The sequence below is a fragment of the Bufo bufo genome, chromosome 5, assembly GCF_905171765.1.
Source record: "Bufo bufo chromosome 5, aBufBuf1.1, whole genome shotgun sequence".
NCBI lineage: Eukaryota > Metazoa > Chordata > Amphibia > Anura > Bufonidae > Bufo > Bufo bufo.
In genome coordinates, this window is record NC_053393.1 from 237,584,237 (window position 1) to 237,603,387 (window position 19,151).

The following is a 19,151-nucleotide window of genomic DNA, read 5'->3' on the forward strand; positions in this document are numbered from 1 at the left end:
AATACCTAAGATCTGGTCTTAATTTTAGGCTCAACACATTGTTTCGGGTTCAATTTTCAGAAACTGAAAAAAAAAAATTTGACGAGTCTGAATCAATTCCATCCAAAATAACAGTCATCCAATTTGCCTGAAAATTGGTGCATGCCCTTCTGAGGTCTCCTAGGACTCTTTAGTCTTTCTCTTTTTCAATGTATTATTTTTTTATTTTTGCTTTCTGTCTCCACCCCTTCCCTTTTAAGCTCTTTAACGCAATGACAGCAATAAAAACACACTGTGCCGTTGCATTTGTTATACTTTTTAAAATAAAACATTACAAAAAATATCCCTTTATAGAAAAAAGTACGGCTGATGACATAGAGAAGAATTTCATTTTGGTAAAAGCACTGAAACGCACTACATTTCCATAATGACAATGCAAGTTTAAGGACAGCTGGAGAAAGCTAGCAATGTCTGAATTAAATTTTAGGGAAGGCACGGGACTGTGTCACAATTACCACAACTAAGTGGTACAGCAGCAACTGCACCACCAGCTACTTGGCCAGGTAGTTTTCAGCTTTCACACAAGCTAATTGCTGGTCACAAACAGTTTTCTCATGGCCACACATTCCACTATGGATGTCTCATAATGGCGTGAAGGACAAGGAAGAAAAGAAGTCTGAGTAAGAGAAGAAGCAGCTAGTAGTGATGACAAAGACACTGTACTGCTAGGGGATGTGGCCTTCGTTGCCTCAAAGAAGACCAGGCAAAATAGGACACACTTGTTCCAATTTAGAATGCTGGTCAGTTCTATTTTCTCACAGAATCTGGTGATGTTTGTGTTTGAATACCGAGGCTTATTTTCATCCTGCAGATTTTGCACACAGCAGTGGTTTAATGTGCTGGCCTTGTGGAGAAAAACCCCATACGGGAGATACACAAAAGCTAGCATGGCTTAGGTCTGGTATGTTTTGAGTCTGTGGCCACAGTATCAGTGTCATCACCAGTTCCCAAGATGACCACAACAGAAGCAGATCTGGCCCTGACAGTCTTTTTGGAGCTTTTGGCCATACATTGCCCATGCTCGTTATTGCCTCCGTGGCCACTATCTCTTATGTCCGCCCTCCATCAGCACCTCTATCTGGCTTGTCATGATAATCCTTCTCTTCTCTTTCACTTTTATCAAACTGTAATATTTCATCATGGGCTCCTTGGTCCCTCTAGCAATTCTCTGCTCTGTATTTGCCCGAGTGCCACTGTCCCTACCACTGCCCCTACTGCCACCACCGTGGCTACAAGTTACACTACTACTTCTACAACCACCACTAATAGAGCAATGCATGGAGTCCTTGCCTCCAACTAAATTTCCTCCTCATAGCAGTCCAAACGCTGAAGCTGATGCTTCTTACCCAAGTCATCATAAGGAAAACTATCTTAAGTATCTTCCATAACACATGAGGTTTTCTTATGAAAAAAGAAAGCAGTGATAAATGATGCAAGTGAAGGCTTCTCTGGGGCCCCAAGTAGGAGGAACAAAAGGAATGATGTGACCCCTGGCTCAGGGACTCAGACTCACAGGTGACACTGACATCACCTTGCAGTGACTGAGAGAAGGAGTGAGTCATCCACTCCACAATGTGATCCTCTTTGTCCTCAATAATAAAATAATAATGAATAATAATAAAAAGTTGCTCTCTGCCTCAACCACTTAATCTGACTTCTATGCCGGGAAATGTTCACCCTATCACCATATATCTCAAAGTATTTAAAAATAACTGCCTGCAGCCAGCACTAGGGGGAGCTCAGTGCATAGGAATTTTATCTCTTTGCACTGTGACACCCCCCAGTGGTCACTGAAATTGCAGTGACTATGACAGAAACAGGAGAAGCAGGGCCCCCTCCCTTCGGGTCCCATAGCAGTCTTGTAGTCTGCCCATGGTGGGTATGTTACTGGTCACTTTGCATGAAGGGAATAAGCTTGTTTTAGCAGGGATGTTTTTCTTGATGACCTAATGTAAGTATGATGCCACTTAAGGTTGGTAAGCAAATTGGTTGGTAAACAAATAAAATTGGATTCACTCACCTATGCATTTTGGGCAACACTGTCCAGTAGGAATGTGACTGAGATGCTGGGGGCATGACAGAATTGGGCAGACTTCTTTAATGCACTGTGTCCTGCCTCCCTAAAGGAAAATAGTGGAGATTAGAAAAAAATAACTCCAAGCCTATCCCAAAATCAGCTCTCTATGTAAGAATCCATAATACGGTCTCGTTAAGACATATATTAAAACAATATTTTCTTCAATTTCAGGAATATAAAATTTATACAAAATGAATCTATATAAAATGCAATCTATATTATAATTATTACTATCATTACCATTACCATAGGATTTTTCATTATAGGGGATTACAGAGTAAGTGTCTATAATGGTCAGCACGGTGGCTCAGTGGTTCAGCACTGGGGTCCTAGGTTCAAATCTGACCAAGGACCCCGTGTTTGCGTGGGTTTTTTCCAGGTACTCCGGTTTCCTCCCACACTCCAAAGACATACTGATAGGGACCTTAGATTGTGAGCCTCATTGGGGATAGTTGGATGCTAATGTCTGTAAAGCGCTACAGAAAATAGTGGTGCTATATAAGTGCATAAAATAAATAATAATCAAATAAGAAAGCTATTAGATATTGGTAAAAAAAAAATCTTTGAGTTTAAGAACATTAAATGTACAATATTTAGTATGTTTAAATATAACCTTTCATGGTTTTTTATTAATTGAGATAAATACCTTTCCTTGCGGTGTACCCTGCCTGATTTTTTTAAATATCGCTCCTGCGCCCCGCTGTGCCCCCCTGTATTTTTCACGCTTAGTATGCTAATACTGAGCATTGTTACAAGGAGGAGGAGACGTCAGGGTTTCTCAATGGGCATCTCCTTCTCCCTGGCCGTGCCGCGATCCAATCACGGTGGAGAGCGTCACAGCCAGGGAGGAAAAAAAACTCCATGGCTGTGACGCTCTCCACTGTGATTGGATTGCGGCACAGCCAGGGAGAAGGAGATGCCCATTGAGAAACCCTGGCGTCTCCTCCTCCTTGTAACGATGCTCAAGATTAGCATACTGAGCGCGAAAAATACAGGGGGGCACAGCGGGGTGCAGGAGCGATATTTAAAAAAAAATCAGGCAGGGTGGCAGCATCAGCAAGTAAAGGTATTTATCTAAATTAATAAAAAATCATGAAAGGGCCTCTTTAATTTACATTTGTGTGCATGAGACTTTCCGTGTTACACTCTGTTCGGTGCACAGTTGTACTCACTGTGATCGATGGCAACAATCAAAAAGACATACCCTAATAGCCTGGCTGAGCTACCACAAAGTGTGATGTTTTTTCTGTACCTTATTACTGATATTACCTGGTTTATGGCTATACAGGTGACCAAACCTATCACTGGGTGGCTGAACATAGACACATATAGGATAGACATCTTGTAGAACAATATTGCTAAATCATGTTGTTTTGAAAGAAAAAGCTGGTTATCTTGTGACATACATATCAGAACATGTTCAGAGAGAAAAGGTAAGGGCACAAATATATTAGGCTGGATTCACATCACTGTTTCATTTTCCTTTCTTCTGATTAGTCAGAAGAACAGAAAAAAAATTATCCTGGAAAAAAAATCAGATCTCAGACAGAAATAGCTAAAACTGATGCAAAAATGAAAAATGAAACAGTGATGTGAATCTAGCCTAAGCTGTATGGACAAATACACCAGGATGCACCTATTAATCATTAAAATCAGGTATGTCATTCAGTCCCATTGCTGTAGTTGTATAAAATGAAGCACCTAGTTATGTAGTCTGCCTTTACAAACATTTCTCAAAGAATGACTCATTCTAAAGAGCTCACTGAGTTTGAGCGTGGCACTGTAATAGGATGTTCATGAAATTTATTTTCTCCTAGATGTTCCAGCATTAACTGTGTGGTATTATTGCAAAGTGGAAGTATTTAGGAACCACAACAACTCAGCAAAGTGCATAAAAGTCACCAATGCTCAGCTGTTTTCATAACTGTAGCATTCCAAACCTCCTCTGGCATCACCATAATTGCAAAAACTGTGCACCAGGAGATTCATGGCATGTGTTTCCATGACCAAGCACCTGCATGCAAGCCTTACATCAATGTGCACAATGCCAAATGTTGGATGGAGTAAAGCAAAGCATGCCACCCCTGGACTCCATACCTCACACCGTCCCGGATCCGGCGGAACAGTCCCGGATATTAGTGGCTGTCCCGATACGGGAGAGGTATGTCCCGCCTTCTGCCTCTATTCTAATGAAGAAACAGAGAGCCGGCAGTCGGCTCTCTGCTTTATTATTCCTACCCTCTGCGTGCGCTCCACACTGCAGGTCTGGGTAGGAGGCGTGACAGGGGGCGAGGCCGGGATCCGCTACTGGTGGCGGCCTCTGCTCCCAGCCAGCTACTAGGCTCTAGTGCTCCGTGTCCCTGCAGATTCCCCGCTGCAGTGATGCCGCCCTCTGGATGGATGTGTGTACACGGCTCTCTGGCAGCAGAGATGTGTCTTGTGGTCAGGGCTCCGCAGATGACAGAGAACTTCTCTCCGGGCCTCCTGGCCAGTGAAATTACTGGAGATGGGCTGGCTGCAGAAGAGGGGGTGCCGGTACAATGGAGCAGAGTATGGTGCCTGCCCCCTAGAAGTATGTACCCCACTTTAGTGACCTCCTGAAATATTCTGGGGTGTAATAAATGTATAGAAAACATCCCTGTAAATTATAGTCCCTGATCAAATAATACAACTGTTCAAGGACCTGAGTAATCCCCCCGCACTGCACCCCCATAATCCTGCCTGTGAAGGGGGCACTTTACTGGGCATATTACTGTGAGGGGGGCACATATCTGGTATAACTACTGTGTGGTGGTATAAAGAGGGAATAATTACTATGTGGAGGCATTTAGGGAACTGGTTGGGATTAGGTATTTTGTTATGTTTTGGGCGGATTTAGAGGCATGGCCTAGTGCAGAAAAATTTGACACGCCGCGCTTTGCATGCTGCACAATTTGTCCCTCTTCCTTCTTTTCTAAAGTTGGGAGGTATGGGACTCTGGAACAGTGGAAATGTGTTCTGTGGAGTGACGACTCACGAATCTCTATGTGCAGTCTGATGGATGAGTCTGGGTTTGGTGAATACCAGCAGAACGCTACGTGACTACTAAGTTGGAATGACCCATCAGAGCACCAGAAGATCCTCTGGTAGGCCCAGGCTCTGATGCAATAGTGGGTCCCAAAGGTCCAGGAGAAAAAAAACATTTAGTGCTGCCTTTGAAGCTAATCACTTGCCACTAGGGTACACTTTTTTACTCAAAACCTCTTAGACTTTGTTGAATTATTATTTATTAGGCCCTGAGAATAATTTCCTCTGGTGAACCCCTGTCCAACACTGCCTACTTGACGGCACTTTGCCATTTGTAATATGTAGTGGATAATGCTAAGGTGTTCAGGGGTTGGCCTGGACCCTTAGTTCCAGTGAAAGGAAAACTTAAAAGTTGCCAGAGACCTCCCTATCCAACTGTTTACATAGACACATAGCTGTGGTTCACATGATTAAAAGCAGTTTTTCTTATGTCGATCCGAGGCTCCTTTCCTTAATATGCAAATTAGGCCTTTGGTCCAAAGAGGGTGTTATCATTGCTCCTGCTGCACACAAGCTCCACCTCTTTCCATGGTGAGTCCCTTCCTCGCTTTTTAGCCACTGCCTGGCTTTGTCACTCAAAGCAACGAGGGAGGAGCTGGCCATAGAAAGAAACGGAGCTTGTGTGCAACAAGAGCAATGGTGACGCCCTCACTGCACTGAAAGCCTCATTTGCACATTAAGAAAAAGTATCACAACTCAAGAACTTCAGATCAACAAAATACCAAGATAGTTTGGACAACTGCAGGACTCCAACTTTGTGGGAACAGTTTGGGAAAGGCAATTTTTTGTTCATCATGATTGTGACCCCAGAGCAAAAACCAAAGTCCATAAAGGCATAGTTGGGTGAATTTGGTGTGGAAGAACTTGACTGTCCTTTAGAGAGCCCTAAACTCAACTCCATCAAACATTATTGGGATGAAGTAGTGTTTGACTTCACAAATGCTCTTCTGGAAGGCTAGGCAAAAAATCCCACAGACATACTTAAAAATTTAGTAGAATGCCTTCCTAGAAGAGTGGAAGATGTTTTTAGCTGCAAAGTGGGTTTTGGCTGATGACACAAAACTGTGTAGGATATTTGAAACCCAGCTTGATTATCAAATATTAGGGTACTTTCACACTAGCGTTTTTCTTTTCCGGCACAGAGTTCCATCACAGGGGCTCTATACCGGAAAAGAACTGATCAGGCATATCCCCATGCATTCTGAATGGAGAGTAATCCGTTCAGGATGCATCAGGATGTCTTCAGTTCAGTCATTTTGACTGATCAGGCAAAAGAGAAAACCGTAGCATGCTACGGTTTTATCTCCGGCAAAAAAAAACTGAACACTTGCCTAAATGCCAGATCCGGCATTTTTTCCCATATGAATGTATTAGTGCCGGATCCGGCATTCCGAATGCCGGATCCGTCCTTCCGGTCTGCGCAGGCGTAGACTGAAAAAAAGAAGAGTAAAAGTAGAGGGATGGCACTCAGAACAGTCTGAAAAAAAGCAGACTGAAAAAAAGGTGAAAAAAATAAATGCCGGATCCGTTTTGCTGGATGACACCGGAAAGACGGATCCGGCATTTCAATGCATTTTTTCGACTGATCAGGCATTTTCAAGACTGATAAGGATCCTGATCAGTCTTACTAAATGCCATCAGTTGGCATACGTTTTGCCTGATCCGGCAGGCATTTCCGGCGACGGAACTGCTTGCCGGATCTCTCTGCCGCAAGTGTGAAAGTACCCTTACACGAAGACTTACTTTAGATAAACTGGCAGCAGGGGTAAGAACATGAAAAATGTAAAGTAATTCACCTGGGCCACAGTAATCATATGGTTGCATACACATTAAATGGAATAAAACTGGGGACAAAAGACAAAGAAAGGGACATGGGTACTTCTTTTACAAGTAAGCTAAACCTCACATATGCTAGAGCGTCAGCATAAAACGGGGAATAATTTCATCATGCACCAGACTTCTTCAGCGGGGAGCATGTGCTGTTTCGAGGTCAGGCAGTGGTAACTCATCAGCGATGCCTGTTGTGTACTCAGACTCTTTGAAGTGGCAACCAGATTTGTTAGTCGGGACAACTGTGGCATCAACAATGTCATCCCCCTGATATTTATCTTAGAACAGATGCTCATGCTGATGCAACAATGGACAGCAAAAGAAGAACAGCTTACGCATCTTGCTGGCCGCTATGTAGCTATTGGGGACCCACACGGAGAAAGCCTCATCGAGGAGGAAGTGGAGCTATCACTGGAGGAAGAGGAGGAGGAGTTGCTTAGGAACGAGGACAGGGCTGATGATGATGATTATGGCGACACTGGCCATGATGACTAATCATATCAGGGGGAGGAGCCAGTAAGAACTAAGTCCTATGGAACACTGGCGAGAATGGCAAGCTGCATGTTTTGGGGAATGTTTTCCTGTTGACAAAAGGGAGGCTAAATTGGTTTATTACCCGGATACACTGTGTATGCAACTTTCCACAGCTTTCGGTCCCTCTATTTCTTCTGCAGAGTCATCCACCTCCTGCTGTCTCCACCATCACAAGCAGAAGAAGCCAAAGCAGCAGCAGTCAGTTTAGTATCATCAATATGACAGAGAAGTTGTCTCATGTGCCATGCAGACTGACACAAATGAGCAAATGGGAGACAAAACGCTTAAACACCTAGGTTCAGTCCTACCTGGATTCTGGCCTTTCTCTGGCACATAACGTTCCCTGACCCCATGGACTTCTGGGCAGGCAGAATGGAACAGTGGCCAGAACTGGGCTAATATGCTCTCTCTGTTCTGTGTTGTCCAGCCTCCAGTGTCATCTCAGAGAAAGTGGGGCAAAGTTGTCCTTCACCAGTGTAGAATACATCAATCTTAGGCCTCATGCACACGACAGTTGTGTGCACCCGTGGCCGTTGTTCCGTTTTCCGTTATTTTCTGCGGGCCCATTGACTTTCAATGGGTCCGTTGAAAACTCGGAAAATGCACCGTTTGTCATCCGCCTCCGTGATCCGTGTATCCTGTCCGTCCAAAAAATATGACCAGTCCTATTTTTTTGACGAACAACGGTTCACGGACCCATTCAAGTCAATGGGTCAGTGAAAAAACACGGATGCACACGAGATTGGCATCCGTGTCCGTGATCCGTGTCCGTAGGCTACTTTCATACAGACGGATCCGAAGATCCATCTGCATAAAAGCTTTTTCAGAGGTGAGTTTTTACTTGGTGAAAACTCAAATCCGACAGTATATTCTAACACAGAGGCGTTCCCATAGTGATGGGGACGCTTCTAGTTAGAATATACTATGAACTGTGTACATGACTGTCCCCCTGCTGCCTGGCAGCACCCGATCTCTTACAGGGGGCTGTGATCCGCACAATTAACCCCTCAGGTGCTACACCTAAAGGGTTAATTGTGCATATCATAGCCCCCTGTAAGAGATCAGGGGCTGCCAGGCAGCAGACCCCCCTTCCCTCCCCAGTTTTAATTTCATTGGTGGCCAGTGTGGCCCCCCCTCCCTCTATTGTATTAATATCTTTGGTGGCCAGTGCGGCCCCCCCTCCCTCCCTTTATTGTATTATCATTGGTGGACAGTGTGCGGCCCCCCTCCCTCCCTCTATTGTATTATCATTGGTGGCCAGTGTGCGCCCCCCCCCGGCCCCCCCTCCCTCCCATTATCATTGGTGGCCAGTGTGCGGCCTCCCCTCTCACCCGCCCCATCATTGGTGGCAGCGGAGAGTTCCGATTAGAGTCCCAGTTTAATCGCTGGGGCTCCGATCGGTAACCATGGCAACCAGGACGCTACGGCAGTCCTGGTTGCCATGGTTACTTAGCAATATTAGAAGCATCATACTTACCTGCTGCGCTGTCTGTGACCGGCCGGGAGCTCCTCCTACTGGTAAGTGACAAATCATTAAGCACTGCGCCGCACAGACCTGTCACTTACCAGTAGGAGGAGCTAACGGCCGGTCACAGACAGCGCAGCAGGTAAGTATGATGCTTCTAATATTGCTAAGTAACCATGACAACCAGGACTGCAGTAGCGTCCTGGTTGCCATGGTTACCGATCGTAGCCCCAGCGATTAAACTGGGACTCCGATCGGAACTCTCCGCTGCCACCAATGATCGGGGGGGGGGAGGCCGCACATTGGCCACCGATGATATTAACACAATAGAGGGGGGGCCGGGCACACACTGGCCACCAATGATAATACAATAGAGGGAGGGAGGGGGGGGGCCGCACACTGGCCACCAATGATAATACAATAGAGGTGTGGCACCTGAGGGGTTAATTGTGCGGATCACAGCCCCCTGTAAGAGATCGGGTGCTGCCAGGCAGCAGGGGGCAGTCATGTACACAGTTCGTAGTATATTCTAACTTGAAGCGTCTCCATCACCATGGGAACGCCTCTGTGTTAGAATATACTGTCGGATATGAGTTTTCATGATGTAACTCAAATCCGATGGTATATTCTAACATAGACGCGTTCCCATGGTGATGGGGACGCTTCAAGTTAAAATATACCATCGGATTGGAGAAAACTCTGATCCTATGGTATATTAACTCCTGACTTTACATTGAAAGTCAATGGGGGACGGATCCGTTTGCAATTGCACCATATTGTGTCAACGTCAAATGGATCCGTCCACATTGACTTGCATTGTAAGCCAGGCCGGATCCGTTTGGCTCCGCACAGCCAGGCGGACACCAAAACGACTTTCTTTTCATGTCCGTGGATCCTCCAAAAATCAAGGAAGACCCACGGACGAAAAAAACGGTCACGGATTACGGACCAACGGAACCCCGTTTTGCGGACCGTGAAAAAATACTGTTGTGTGCATGAGGGCTTATCAAAATGAACAAGGCATGGATCTATGAAGATTTTCACAGTCCTCCAGCTAAGGAAACTGAATAGATCTGCCATTGCTGCTGCTGTTGCCATCATGCCATTGTCGCTGTCTGCCTACCATGATATGCCGTACTGTATGGCTGCTGCCATCATGCCATTGCTGTTGTCTGCCTGCATACCACCATTTTCCGTACCATATGGCTGCTGCTATCGCTATCATGCGACTGTCACTGTTTGCTACTTACCATCATGTTCTGTACCATATGGCTGCTGCCACTGCCGCAGCTGCTACTCCCTGCTGCTAATCCCCCTATTGTCACTTCCATTACCCCTACTGCTATACAGCCGCCACTACTACTACCACTTGCTCTAAATAGCCGCCTGCATCTGTCTTGTCTGTTCCATGCTGTGCTGCTACTGCTGCCACTACTATTGCAGCTACATGCCACTATTACCCTATCCTTTCCACATCCACACTGTACTGCTGCTTCCAAAAAAAGGGAGATTTTTTTCCAGGCTTGTTTAGAACAAGCCATCGTTTGTTCTGACAATTAACACTTGTGTGTTTATAAATATAGGCAGACATACCCCTGTTAACACATAATTTTTGGACTGCTCTGCAAAATAAGTCACTGTTCATCATGACAAACATGTTTGTGTAGAAACAGAAGCAGGGATATGCTCCCGTTAAAGCATAATTTTTGGATGCTTGGTCCCAACAAGCCACAGTTTATTTTTGTTTTTTTCCCATAACACCATGTGAGTTTAAACACTATCTACCCCTGTTAAGGGCCAATTTTTGGAAGATTTCTAGTATGAAAAAGCATACCACGTGCAATAGTGCAGTGTGCTTTTAAACATGCTTTTAGTTAACACTGTCAACCATGCATTTACCTATATATATATATATACACTCACCTAAAGAATTATTAGGAACACCTGTTCTATTTCTCATTAATGCAATTATCTAGTCAACCAATCACATGGCAGTTGCTTCAATGCATTTAGGGGGGTGGTCCTGGTCAAGACAATCTCCTGAACTCCAAACTGAATGTCAGAATGGGAAAGAAAGGTGATTTAAGCAATTTTGAGCGTGGCATGGTTGTTGGTGCCAGACGGGCCGGTCTGAGTATTTCACAATCTGCTCAGTTACTGGGATATTCACGCACAACCATTTCTAGGGTTTACAAAGAATGGTGTGAAAAGGAAAAAAATCCAGTATGCGGCAGTCCTGTGGGCAAAAATGCCTTGTGGATGCTAGAGGTCAGAGGAGAATGGGCCGACTGATTCAAGCTGATAGAAGAGCAACGTTGACTGAAATAACCACTCGTTACAACCGAGGTATGCAGCAAAGCATTTGTGAAGCCACAACACGCACAACCTTGAGGCGGATGGGCTACAACAGCAGAAGACCCCACTGGGTACCACTCATCTCCACTACAAATAGGAAAAAGAGGCTACAATTTGCACGAGCTCACCAAAATTGGACTGTTTAAGACTGGAAAAATGTTGCCTGGTCTAATGAGTCTCGATTTCTGCTGAGACATTCAAATGGTAGAGTCCTAATTTGGCGTAAACAGAATGAGAACATGTATCCATCCTCTGATGGCTACTTCCAGCAGGATAATGCACCATGTCACAAAGCTCGAATCATTTCAAATTGGTTTCTTGAACATGACAATGAGTTCACTGTACTAAAATGGGCCCCACTGTCACCAGATCTCAACCAAATAGAGCATCTTTGGGATGTGGTGGAACGGGAGCTTCGTGCCCTGGATGTGCATCCCTCAAATCTCCATCAACTGCAAGATGCTATCCTATCAATATGGGCCAACATTTCTGAAGAATGCTATCAGCACCTTGTGGAATCAATGCCACGTAGAATTAAGGCAGTTCTGAAGGCAAAAGGGGGTCCAACACCGTATTAGTATGGTGTTCCTAATAATTCTTTAGGTAAGTGTGTGTGTATATATATATATATATATATATATATATATCAGTGTCACTATTTTCAATTGCTGTCATTGCACGCAAGAGATTAAAAGTATGATACATATTATAGTACTTATATATCTTTTCTAACAAAAAAACAAAGGATTCTACTAAAAGGACGAAGAATAAATTCCCAAACATTTTTTTTAAATGTTTGCTTGGTAATGAGCCACTCTGGGAGCCCCAGAATGGAATCCAAATTAAATATTGTATTTTATTAGTCTTCTTGGCCAATTATTACTTGTAATGCAGGTTGTGCAGTATGATATATGCTAAACAACAAAACAGCTTTCTATGAATTAGAAATCTGTTCAATAACATGAGCTTTATAACACAGTAAAAAAAAAGCAGTTGAATCTGTATTTCTTGTAAAATTGCTACATGTAAATTAAATGAAAATAATTACAAAAATTACTCATATTATACCTAACAAAACACATCAGGGCAGATTTGTTAAAAGTATAGCTGGAATAAACTTAGACAGGCTGTCTAGATGCGCACCAAATTTATCACTATGCCTTATGCTGGATGATAAATTTGGCATAGAGATAGACATCTTTGTCTGACGTTATCTATCAGTTCCCTTAGTTTGAGACTGAATTTTATGCCATAATCATCTGTCATCAATTTTATGTTGCCCTCATTCATAGTAGCATAAAATAGTGACAGATGCGCTGGTTTCAGAGGTGTGTCACTAATGAGTTAAATGTAAGTAGTTGCTGAGAACCAGTATCATAATCATTGCAGTGCAGGCCTTGAAAAGAGACAAATCTACCTGAGAAGAGTCATGGATATTCATAATCTCCTGCTCTCCCCGCTAATCTTCTAATGACTGACAGTTTTCGCCTTACTTTTCTCCCTAGAAGAAAACTGCCAATAATCAGCAGATGGGTGGGGAGAGCAGGATCTTATGAATAACTCTGACTCTTCTCATGTAGATCTGACCCTTTTCAAGGCCTGGGCTGCAATAATTATGATGCTGGGTCTCGGCAACCACATACTTTTAGCTCATGAATGACACACCACTGAAATCAGCGCATCTGTCACTGCTTTATGTTGCTTTGAGTGAGGGCAACATAAAACTGATGACAGGTTCCCTTTAAGCCACACCCCCTTTCCAACAAAGCTATATTCCTTTTCCAATAAGCCACGCCTAGGTGCTAATAATTTCTCTAAACCTTCTGTAGATGGGGCAATTTGCACCATATCTTGGGATTTAGGTGCACTCACATTAGTAAATGTGGGCCACTGAATTTCACCCTGATTTAATATTTTTTTTAATCAACCCCCCTCCCCAAATTATACACCAATTAGCCAAGAATGTATATGGATAACTTATCAGAAACTAAGGTCTCACAGAAGCCTCAAGTAGTGCAAATGAAGTTATGTAAGTAGTATGCTACACTACAGATGCAAGAACTGGCTACCTCAAACCAACTCAATCTTTTGTGCATTGAAAGGTAGACTTGCATTGGAGTTTAATCACATTTTACACTATAGCAGTGTGTGGTATGACATCATAAAGTATTCCACACTAACTTGTATGCTAACAAAAGTCAAGAAACCAGTCTAGAAAGGATAATGAGAAACACATGAGAAATTTCTAATGTCACTAATTTAGAAGAGCTTGAACCTCTACCAAGGGTAGCAATATTTCCACAACTGCCTAAATGTAATACACGAAGTCTCGGCAAAACCCTCATAAAGCTGTCATGAATCAACATTTAACTTTCATTGAAATGTTGAAAAATGAGGTGCGAAAGTTGAAGGCAAAGTTTAGAAAGACCAGATGTTGATAGAACTAAGAGTTAATAATCATAACCCCCAGTCAATAGACGTTCTCTTAGAAGAGCAGAGAAAACACTTATCTAAATTAACACACAGTCTGCTTTGTACAGCTCTAGAAAGTATTTCTCATTCAATATGCAAGTGCTGTCAATGGGTTACAAAAACTATCTTCTGGAGATAGGTTACATCTGTGAGGGCTGACCATGGCTGACCTGAAACAAATTAAGATGACACCTCCACACTCTATCACAATAAACACTCACTCTACTGGGACAAGCCTAGCCTAAATAAGACTCACTCTTGTTTATGACTCTGGGAATGCTATGTTCTCTATAAACACGATAGGTTTAAAAGAGAATGAAGAGCCAGGCAGAGTCTCCATTCAGTCTACGAATAAATAAACTCATCAAGGCCATGAGAAACAACTTTTATCATGCATAATTCCATATGCATTATGAAGGGCTGCAATCTATTACCACTGTGACGTAATGGCTTTACATTTGGATGGATCATAGTCTCTTGCCATGTTTGTTAGTACAAGATTAAGCTTATTTTCAGAATCTGTAAATCACAGAATAATTGCCTTGATGTTATCATGTAGACCTGAAGGAGCTGTGGTACATAAGTGTGGAGATTAACAATGAAGGGTTCATTCACTAGACAGACATCCCCAAGGTCAATGTTTTCTATTATCCCCTAGATAATACATGTTTCCCTACTGTCCATTATATCCAGATTTTCCTTTGGCGTGATTTGGTTGAAAAAAGACATATGTCCATCAAGTTCAACATTTCTTATACTTACAGGCCCCAGGTAATTCAGAGGAAAAGCAAAAAACATGTTTAAGTGGCACAGAGCAATTTGCCATAGAGAAAAAATATTTTTCCTGATACTTAAAGGAAATGTGTCACCCAAATTTTTTAGCTGGCAGTTGAAATCAGATAGTGACACAATAGTCTAAAGTCTGTCATTCTATTAGTCAAAACACATTAGTCTAAAATTAATCAAAATGAATGATTTCAACCAAAACAATTGTTCATCAGCTATAATTTAACAATTAATGAACATTTTAGTCAACCAATGACAATCATCGTTTGAAAATAAATTGTGTTTCAAATTATTGTTCGATAGTTGGATCAAAGATACTTTGTTCAAAGAATGATCATTTATGGATGAAATATCTTTTTTTGGCAGAACACTACCTTCACACAGTGCCTTCGAATATGTATGCACAGTCTGAATGACTGTAACAGCTAACTTGTAGTAAAGTGTGTATGGCTGTGTCCGCAAAACAATTGTTTACCAATCAATTGTTCAATGGTTGTTCAACTGTCAACACATCTTCACTTCCTCAATGCTGAACTTGGGGCGGCCTTCCACTCTACCACAGAGATCTCAATTTTAGGAAATCCAAGGCACAAAAGAGTCTAATGAAGTTTCAGCATTTATCCTATAATCAGGTTCGGACTGGCCCACAGGGAAACAGGTGAATCCCCCGGTGGTCCCCTGAGTAAGGCAGACCCCTAGTCCCCCACCCCCTGTACAAAAGGCACAGTAGACCGACTGCACAACATATACATAGGCAGTTTATTATTATAGATGATTATGAGATGACTTCTAGGCACATAGGTAGGCCAGCCAATATCCTTATTTCCATGTCCTGCCTTCTCAAAATCACTGCAGGGACCCTCATAATCAATAATTTTGAGCATGTTGCTGCTGACTGCTGCTGCATGTAGCTGCACAGAGGGCCCCCAGAATGAATTTTACTGGTGGGCCCTAGGCACTCCGGACCAACACTGCCTATAATTAAAAAAAAGACCACAAAAACAAGGCCCCTGGTAGAAGGACAGACCCCTAGAATCCAATCTATATTACTACCAGTAAACTTGTATATTGACCGAGATTTAGACAGGGTAAACATCTTGAAAGGAAGTCTTTAAATTACGTATCACAGTGGTTCAGGTTGGATGATAAACCTCTATAGGCTGTCTAAAGGTTTAAAGGGAATGTGTCAATCAGAAAACGACCTACTGTTTAAATCATGTGTTTATATTAAGTTTATTTTGTAGATTTTTTTGTTATTTTCTTGCTAATTTCCCATCTCACTATGTATATAAAAAAAAAAATCATAAAATCCTAGGTCTAAAGTATGTTAAGACTTCTTTTCTTTTGAGAGCAGGTACATGGACCATAGACACAGTGGTCAGGAGCGGACCCCATTGACTTCTATGGAAGAGTGTTCTAGGCATGTTCTGTGACCTGTGAAAAGGTCAGGAGTGAGTTGATAATCTGTAATATCATCTACTGTGAATGGTGGATTCTGTCTTATTTATAGAGATGTTTCTTGTCACTGCAATTCTGCCTGTCATCAGAATGCCAGAGGCATGGGGAGGTAAGAGCAGTGCTGCACTGGCTGTACTCACCTTCCCTGGTCTTCTTCCAGGTCCCGCTGTGCATCGTGTCCTTACTGCACACAGTGCCAGGAAGTAGTGCATGTAGGTGCGAACTATGATCTGACACTGTGCGCCGTCAGGTCACAGTACACGGCGGGACCCAGAAGAGGCAATGCGGGGAGCAGTGAGTCCTGGATCTGCAGTGCTGTCCGGAGCAAGCGAGGTAAGTTTATTCATTTGTTTGTAACGTCTGGTCTGTGGTCTGATTTGAGAGTGATGTAGGCTGGGGGGTCTGATGGGGAGCTGATCTGAGGCTGATGGAGGCTAGGGGGTATGATCTGAGGCTGATGGGGGCTGGGGGTTCAATCTTAGGCTAATTTAGTCTGATCTGAGTCTGATGGAGGGTCTGAGGGGAAGCTGATCTGAGGCTGATGGGGGTCTGATCTGAAGCTAATGGAGGCTGGGGGGTCTGATTTGAGGCTGATGGAGACTGGGGGTCTGATGGGAGTCTGATCTGAGGCTGATGTAGGCTGGGGGTGTGATGGGAGCTTGATCTGAGGCTGATGAAGGTTGGGGAGTCTGATCTGAGGCCTATGGAGCTTGGGGCTCTGATTTGGGGTCTGAGCTGAGGTCTGATGAAAAATGGCGGTCTGATTTGGGGGTCTGATAAGGGTCTGATCTGAGGTCTGATGAAGACTAGGGATCTGATATGGGGGCCTGCTCTGTTGTCTGATGGAAAATATTTATTTTCCTATTTTCCTCCTCCAAATCCTAGGTGCGTCTTATAGTCCAGTGCATCTTATAGTCCAACAAATACGGTAGTTACCTATATAGAACAGTAAATTATGAACGACTATAAGGCCAGTGTAAAAATTTCAGGATTATATCAAAACAAATTTAAAATATAGATTGCAACATGAAAAAAAAAAAAAACTCACCAAAATTTATAAAAAATATATTTTTAATAAAAAATGTAATAACAGGTAATTTTCTGATTTCTGATGGAACATTCCCGTTAAGCCACCTTTTAGAGGTTATTCTTTTAGAATTTTTACGCCAGAATTTTTGGTGCAAAAACTGATGTTACAGGCCATACACCTTTCTACCCAGACCACATTCCTTTATCAAGTATGTGAAACACTGTCTTAAACATTAAATGTGACTTTTTGCAGCAAAATTAGCTACAATTTTAGAGAAAGTTGAGGCCCTGAATCAATACTGAATTCAACCCAGTGTGTTTCTTTCTATAGATATATGCATCGACCTGTCAATCATAGATGATTTAGAATTTTTTAGTTCTCAAGCTCCCACAACTCTGTCTCACAAATAAATGAAATGTACTTAGATACATGTAAACCACATCTCAAATATACCTGCACTGTTATGAGACATTGGTGATGTGGAATAAAGTTACCTATTTAATGTTAAAGAGGACCTTTCACCACTCCTGACATGTCTGTTTTAATAGTTTGATGCACTCCCTATGAAATAACAATTCTGGAACATCTGTTCTTATGGCTCTATGTTGTGCCATTCCTCTATTATTTCTACTAGAAGTTATGAATGAATTGCTGTCAGTTTGCAGTAAGGGTACAGAGGGGTGATAACAAGTTTGGGGGGGGGGGGGTGCCTGCACAGGCTAATTACTCTATCCAGTCAGTGCTGCCATTTTCACATTGTGCAGGGACACACACCCAATTTGTTACCACCCCTCTGTACCCTTACTGAAGGCTAATAGCAATTCATTCATAACTTCTAGTAGAAATAATAAAGGAATGGTACAACATAGAGCCATAAGAACAGACGCTCCAGAATCGTTATTACACGGAGAATGCATGTAGCTATTCAGGATTGGCGACAGGTCTTCTTTAAGCAAGATAAGAAATTTGTAAAGTTATATGCTGTCAATGGTTAAGTCAGAAAGTTTATAAAAGGAAATTGAAACTCTTTGTTAACTAAAATTGGAAACATAGTCCCCTATAGTAAAGAAGGAAACATTTACTGGATGCACATACCATCTTCAGTAGGGAGATACATGGATATATTTGCGCTGACCTAGATTACAACTTAAAGGGAACCTGTCACCTGGATTTTGGGTATAGAGCTGAGGACATGGATTGATACATATGCAAATTAACCTGAGATGAGTCAGAACTTGAAAATATGACTCTTCTCTGGTCACACAACTAAGATATGACTCTTTTATCTTAATTTGCATATGTATCAAATCAGATTTTTACACAATAAAAGCACACATAGTTATGGGGACTGGATATTGCGGATGTGCTAGTGCCCATCTAGCAAACCATGTCCTCAGCTCTATACCCCAAATCCCGGTGACAGGTTCCCTTTAATTGGAGTTACCCTCCACAAAAAATTTTGGGCATATACAGTACAGATCAAAAGTTTGGACACACCTTCTCATTCAAAGAGTTTTCTTTATTTTCATGACTATGAAAATTGTAGATTCACACTGAAGGCATCAAAACTATGAATTAACACATGTGGAATTATATACATAACAAACAAGTGTGAAACAACTGAAAATATGTCATATTCTAGGTTCTTCAAAGTAGCCACCTTTTGCTTTGATAACTGCTTTGCACACTCTTGGCATTCTCTTGATGAGCTTCAAGAGGTAGTCCCCTGAAATGGTTTTCACTTCAGAGGTGTGCCCTGTCAGGTTTAATAAGTGGGATTTCTTGCCTTATAAATGGGGTTGGGACCATCAGTTGCATTGAGGAGAAGTCAGGTGGATACACAGCTGATAGTCCTACTGAATAGACTGTTAGAATTTGTATTATGGCAAGAAAAAAAACAGCTAAGTAAAGAAAAACGAGTGACCATCATTACTTTAAGAAATGAAGTTCAGTCAGTCAGCCGAAAAATTGGGAAAACTTTGAAAGCAAGGGCTATTTGACCATGAAGGAGAGTGATGGGGTGCTGCGCCAGATGACCT

At 42.6% G+C, this 19,151-nt stretch overlaps 1 protein-coding gene across 2 annotated transcripts in view; it reads right to left on the reverse strand.

The window, feature by feature from the left end:
• Positions 1-19,151, reverse strand: part of BMPER (BMP binding endothelial regulator) — a 253,177-nt gene that overhangs the window by 111,667 nt on the left and 122,359 nt on the right. For both annotated transcript variants that reach the window (XM_040434314.1, XM_040434313.1), the window contains exon 7: positions 2,060-2,159. In XM_040434314.1, the coding sequence (XP_040290248.1) occupies positions 2,060-2,159 (100 nt within the window). The remainder of the gene's footprint in view (positions 1-2,059; positions 2,160-19,151) is intronic.